The 6,000-nt window shown below is 49.2% G+C and overlaps 1 protein-coding gene across 1 annotated transcript in view; it reads right to left on the bottom strand.

Moving 5' to 3' along the window:
• The window catches only part of dnah5l (dynein, axonemal, heavy chain 5 like), a gene marked incomplete at both ends in the record, with an annotated part of 185,082 nt that overhangs the window by 91,257 nt on the left and 87,825 nt on the right, over window positions 1–6,000 (bottom strand). The window contains 2 exons of the mRNA XM_083661022.1: window positions 346–563; window positions 3,540–3,671. Of these exons, the coding sequence (XP_083517148.1) occupies window positions 346–563; window positions 3,540–3,671 (350 nt within the window). The remainder of the gene's footprint in view (window positions 1–345; window positions 564–3,539; window positions 3,672–6,000) is intronic.

Below are 6,000 nucleotides of genomic sequence, written 5' to 3'. Positions count from 1 at the left end.
GCGCTCAAGCGCAGCGGGGTATTTTTGCGCTAAAACCTGCTTTTCGGAGGTCTTAGCGCAAAGAGTTGTGCACATAGGGACGATAGCAAACATGAGGATTTAACGCAGCCACACCTGATTTAGCATACGGCACACCCACAGCTGCGTCGAGGCAGAAAAACCAGTGCAAAAGTGGCTGCTATCGTGGTCGGAGCGCGAAATAGGAGTCTGCGCTCGTCTGAGGATAGCATAGACACGGCGTTACGGCGCGTAAACCGGGGCGCGAGCGCAAAAAGCAGACAGCGCTTGACAACGATAGGCGCCCCTAGTGTGTGTGTGTGTGTGTGTGTGTGTGTGTGTGTTTGCCTTCTTGGCCTTGAGTGTCTTCCTCCACAGTGTGGAGAAGATGCCGTCGGTCCAGTCGTTGGTGGAGACGTCCAGTGTGCCGAACATCTGGGCAGCGGTGATGGCTTTGGGGTTCATCCTCATCTCCCTGTGGGGGGCGCCGCACTCCCCCATCGCCTTCATCAGAGTGTGGATGCAGGCTGTCTTCCCCGCGCCGCTGGGACCCAACGCCATCATACCTACACAGTGTACACACACACACACACACACACACACACACACACACACACACAGTGTTATGACTCAAGCGGCAACCTCCGACGATGAAAAATGATGCCAACGCACCAGAAGTGAGTCATTCCCCATAGAGCCCCATGTTAAAATGCCCAACTTTACAGCAGAAATAAACATGTTTACAGCCTGGTTCAAAAACGCTTTTGGTCTCTAGAGCTAATTTCACCTTTCATGACAACTGCACTTTTTATACAGTATAACTCACCTGTTTATACAGTCTATGTTGATACAGTCTATGTTGATACAGTCTATGTTGATACAGTCTATGTTGATACAGTCTATGTTGATACAGTCTATGTTTATACAGTCTATGTTGATAGTCTATGTTGATACAGTCTATGTTTATACAGTCTATGTTTATACAGTCTATGTTGATACAGTCTATGTTGATAGTCTATGTTGATACAGTCTATGTTGATACAGTCTATGTTGATACAGTCTATGTTGATACAGTCTATGTTTATACAGTCTATGTTGATAGTCTATGTTGATACAGTCTATGTTTATACAGTCTATGTTTATACAGTCTATGTTGATACAGTCTATGTTGATACAGTCTATGTTGATACAGTCTATGTTGATACAGTCTATGTTGATACAGTCTATGTTTATACAGTCTATGTTGATAGTCTATGTTTATACAGTCTATGTTTATACAGTCTATGTTGATAGTCTATGTTGATACAGTCTATGTTTATACAGTCTATGTTTATACAGTCTATGTTGATACAGTCTATGTTTATACAGTCTATGTTTATACAGTCTATGTTGATACAGTCTATGTTTATACAGTCTATGTTGATAGTCTATGTTGATACAGTCTATGTTTATACAGTCTATGTTGATACAGTCTATGTTTATACAGTCTATGACTGCATAATGAAGTCCGATTGTATGGAAGTCAATGGGAAAATGACCTTACTTCTCACTTGATTTATGACCTCAGTAAACACTTTTCTAAAATCGTTAGTTTCAAGTCTTCTTCAATACAGGATGATCTTCAAGTGGGCTATCTTTGGTGGCGTGATTGACAGGTCGTCTGTCCAGTCAGCGCGCAGAATGCCGATCACAGACTGGCTCTGTGGGAAAGCCCTGGTCTCAGGCTAGCTGCTTCAGGCTCTGTGGGAAAGCCCTGGTCTCATGCTAGCTGCTTCTGGCTCTGTGGGAAAGCCCTGGTCTCATGCTAGCTGCTTGTGGCTCTGTGGGAAAGCCCTGGTCTCAGGCTAGCTGCTTCAGGCTCTGTGGGAAAGTCATGGTCTCATGCTAGCTGCTTCTGGCTCTGTGGGAAAGCCCTGGTCTCATGCTAGCTGCTTCAGGCTCTGTGGGAAAGCCCTGGTCTCATGCTAGCTGCTTCAGGCTCTGTGGGAAAGCCCTGGTCTCATGCTAGCTGCTTCAGGCTCTGTGGGAAAGCCCTGGTCTCATGCTAGCTGCTTCAGGCTCTGTGGTCTCATGCTAGCTGCTTCAGGCTCTGTGGGAAAGTCCTGGTCTCAGGCTAGCTGCTTCAGGCTCTGTGGGAAAGCCCTGGTCTCATGCTAGCTGCTTCTGGCTCTGTGGGAAAGTCCTGGTCTCATGCTAGCTGCTTCAGGCTCTGTGGGAAAGCCCTGGTCTCATGCTAGCTGCTTCAGGCTCTGTGGGAAAGCCCTGGTCTCATGCTAGCTGCTTCAGGCTCTGTGGGAAAGCCCTGGTCTCATGCTAGCTGCTTCAGGCTCTGTGGGAAAGCCCTGGTCTCATGCTAGCTGCTTCAGGCTCTGTGGGAAAGCCCTGGTCTCATGCTAGCTGCTTCTGGCTCTGTGGGAAAGTCCTGGTCTCATGCTAGCTGCTTCAGGCTCTGTGGGAAAGTCCTGGTCTCATGCTAGCTGCTTCAGGCTCTGTGGGAAAGCCCTGGTCTCATGCTAGCTGCTTCAGGCTCTGTGGGAAAGTCCTGGTCTCATGCTAGCTGCTTCAGGCTCTGTGGGAAAGTCCTGGTCTCATGCTAGCTGCTTCAGGCTCTGTGGGAAAGTCCTGGTCTCATGCTAGCTGCTTCAGGCTCTGTGGGAAAGCCCTGGTCTCATGCTAGCTGCTTCAGGCTCTGTGGGAAAGCCCTGGTCTCATGCTAGCTGCTTCAGGCTCTGTGGGAAAGCCCTGGTCTCATGCTGTGGCTCTGTGGGAAAGTCCTGGTCTCAGGCTAGCTGCTTCTGGCTCTGTGGGAAAGTCCTGGTCTCAGGCTAGCTGCTTCTGGTTCTGTGGGAAAGCCCTGGTCTCACGCTAGTTGCTTCTGGCTCTGTGGGAAAGCCCTGGTCTCAGGCTAGCTGCTTCTGGCTCCAAAGAACCAAGATGGCCACGGTCAAAATGCCAACCTCGAGGCTTCAAAACGAGTCCACAAACCAATAGGTAGGCCTACCAATCATCTGGGAACTTCTTGTCAAAAATAGTAGTTTGAACGTGCTACCAGGTGGCTCACCTGGTAGCACGCGTACCACGGAGGCTCGGTCCTTCGCGCGGTCGAACCGGGTTCGAATCCGACCCGCGGTTCTTTGCCACATGTCATCCCCTCTCTCTCCCCACCTCGACCTATCGAATAATGGCAAAATGCCCAAAAAAGAATTGTTTTTTTATTTTTTATTTTTGGCGGCAGCGAGAATGGCCACTAACAAAGCTACGTCCCTTTGTCAAGTTAGCGGAAATGACGCTCCCCCCCCCCCCCCCCCCATTATCCTCTTCATTGAGAATGGAGCCGCTAGCAAGCTTACATGATTTGATACTGTTTTATCCGTTTAAAAGCACACGACTTCAGCAGGTCACTGCTTAAAGGGCCGCCCCTAAAGACTGACCTGGATTGTTTTTAACCAAACGGTCATGGTGGCTACGTCCACATTTTATATGATAGATATTATACAGTTTATGGTAGGAAAACATGGATTCTCTCTCTCCCTCTCTCTCACCGTGTCGGACTCTCTGCGTCTCGTACAGCTGCACCAGCTTGAGGATCCAGGGAGGGTGAGGGATCAGGCCGGCCTGCTGGGTCTGACTGAGGATGGAGGCCTCCAGGTCCGGATAGCCTGCTTTATCCAAAACTACAGGAGAAGAGGAGACGAGAGCCTGCTTCATCCAAAACTACAGGAGGAGAGGAGAGGATAGCCTGCTTTATCCAGAACTACAGGAGGAGAGGAGAGGATAGCCTGCTTTATCCAGAACTACAGGAGAAGAGGAGACGAGAGCCTGCTTTATCCAGAACTACAGGAGAAGAGGAGACGAGAGCCTGCTTCATCCAAAACTACAGGAGGAGAGGAGACGAGAGCCTGCTTTATCCAAAACTACAGGAGAAGAGGAGACGAGAGCCTGCTTCATCCAAAACTACAGGAGGAGAGGAGAGGATAGCCTGCTTTATCCAGAACTACAGGAGGAGAGGAGAGGATAGCCTGCTTTATCCAGAACTACAGGAGAAGAGGAGACGAGAGCCTGCTTTATCCAGAACTACAGGAGAAGAGGAGAGGATAGCCTGCTTTATCCAGAACTACAGGAGAAGAGGAGACGAGAGCCTGCTTTATCCAGAACTACAGGAGGAGAGGAGAGGATAGTCTGCTTTCCAGAACTACAGGAGAAGAGGAGAGGATAGTCTGCTTTATCCAGAACTACAGGAGAAGAGGAGAGGATAGTCTGCTTTCCAGAACTACAGGAGAAGAGGAGAGGATAGTCTGCTTTATCCAGAACTACAGGAGAAGAGGAGAGGAGAGCCTGCTTTATCCAGAACTACAGGAGGAGAGGAGAGGATAGTCTGCTTTATCCAGAACTACAGGAGAAGAGGAGAGGATAGTCTGCTTTATCCAGAACTACAGGAGAAGAGGAGAGGAGAGCCTGCTTTATCCAGAACTACAGGAGAAGAGGAGAGGATAGTCTGCTTTATCCAGAACTACAGGAGAAGAGGAGAGGATAGCCTGCTTTATCCAGAACTACAGGAGGAGAGGAGAGGAGAGCCTGCTTTATCCAGAACTACAGGAGGAGAGGATAGTCTGCTTTATCCAGAACTACAGGAGAAGAGGAGAGGAGAGCCTGCTTTATCCAGAACTACAGGAGGAGAGGAGAGGATAGTCTGCTTTATCCAGAACTACAGGAGGAGAGGAGAGGATAGCCTGCTTTATCCAGAACTACAGGAGAAGAGGAATGGATAGCCTGCTTTATCCAGAACTACAGGAGAAGAGGAGAGGATAGTCTGCTTTATCCAGAACTACAGGAGAAGAGGAGAGGATAGTCTGCTTTATCCAGAACTACAGGAGAAGAGGAGAGGATAGCCTGCTTTATCCAGAACTACAGGAGAAGAGGAGAGGATAGTCTGCTTTATCCAGAACTACAGGAGGAGAGGAGAGGATAGCCTGCTTTATCCAGAACTACAGGAGAAGAGGAGAGGAGAGCCTGCTTTATCCAGAACTACAGGAGAAGAGGAGAGGATAGTCTGCTTTCCAGAACTACAGGAGGAGAGGAGAGGAGAGCCTGCTTTATCCAGAACTACAGGAGGAGATGAGAGGATAGTCTGCTTTATCCAGAACTACAGGAGGAGAGGAGAGGAGAGGATAGTCTGCTTTATCCAGAACTACAGGAGGAGATGAGAGGATAGTCTGCTTTATCCAGAACTACAGGAGGAGAGGAGAGGAGAGCCTGCTTTATCCAGAACTACAGGAGGAGAGGAGAGGATAGTCTGCTTTATCCAGAACTACAGGAGGAGAGGAGAGGATAGTCTGCTTTATCCAGAACTACAGGAGAAGAGGAGAGGAGAGCCTGCTTTATCCAGAACTACAGGAGGAGAGGAGAGGAGAGCCTACTTTATCCAGAACTACAGGAGAGGAGAGGAGAGGAGAGCCTGCTTTATCCAGAACTACAGGAGGAGAGGAGAGGAGAGCCTACTTTATCCAGAACTACAGGAGAGGAGAGGAGAGGAGAGCCTGCTTTATCCAGAACTACAGGAGGAGAGGAGAGGAGAGCCTACTTTATCCAGAACTACAGGAGGAGAGGAGAGGAGAGCCTGCTTTATCCAGAACTACAGGAGGAGAGGAGAGGAGAGGAGAGCCTGCTTTATCCAGAACTACAGGAGGAGAGGAGAGGAGAGCCTGCTTTATCCAGAACTACAGGAGGAGAGGAGAGGAGAGCCTGCTTTATCCAGAACTACAGGAGGAGAGGAGAGGAGAGCCTGCTTTATCCAGAACTACAGGAGGAGAGGAGAGGAGAGCCTGCTTTATCCAGAACTACAGGAGGAGAGGAGAGGAGAGCCTGCTTTATCCATAACTACAGGAGGAGAGGAGAGGGTAGCCTGCTTTATCCAGAACTACAGGAGGAGAGGAGAGGAGAGCCTGCTTTATCCAGAACTACAGGAGGAGAGGAGAGGAGAGGAGAGCCTGCTTTATCCAGAAC

Source organism: Poromitra crassiceps (genome assembly GCF_964638095.1).
Source record: "Poromitra crassiceps genome assembly, chromosome: 2".
Classification (NCBI taxonomy): Eukaryota; Metazoa; Chordata; class Actinopteri; order Beryciformes; family Melamphaidae; genus Poromitra; species Poromitra crassiceps.
The sequence above is the reverse complement of the archived record's forward strand: the minus strand, read 5'-3'. Positions and strand labels throughout refer to the sequence as shown.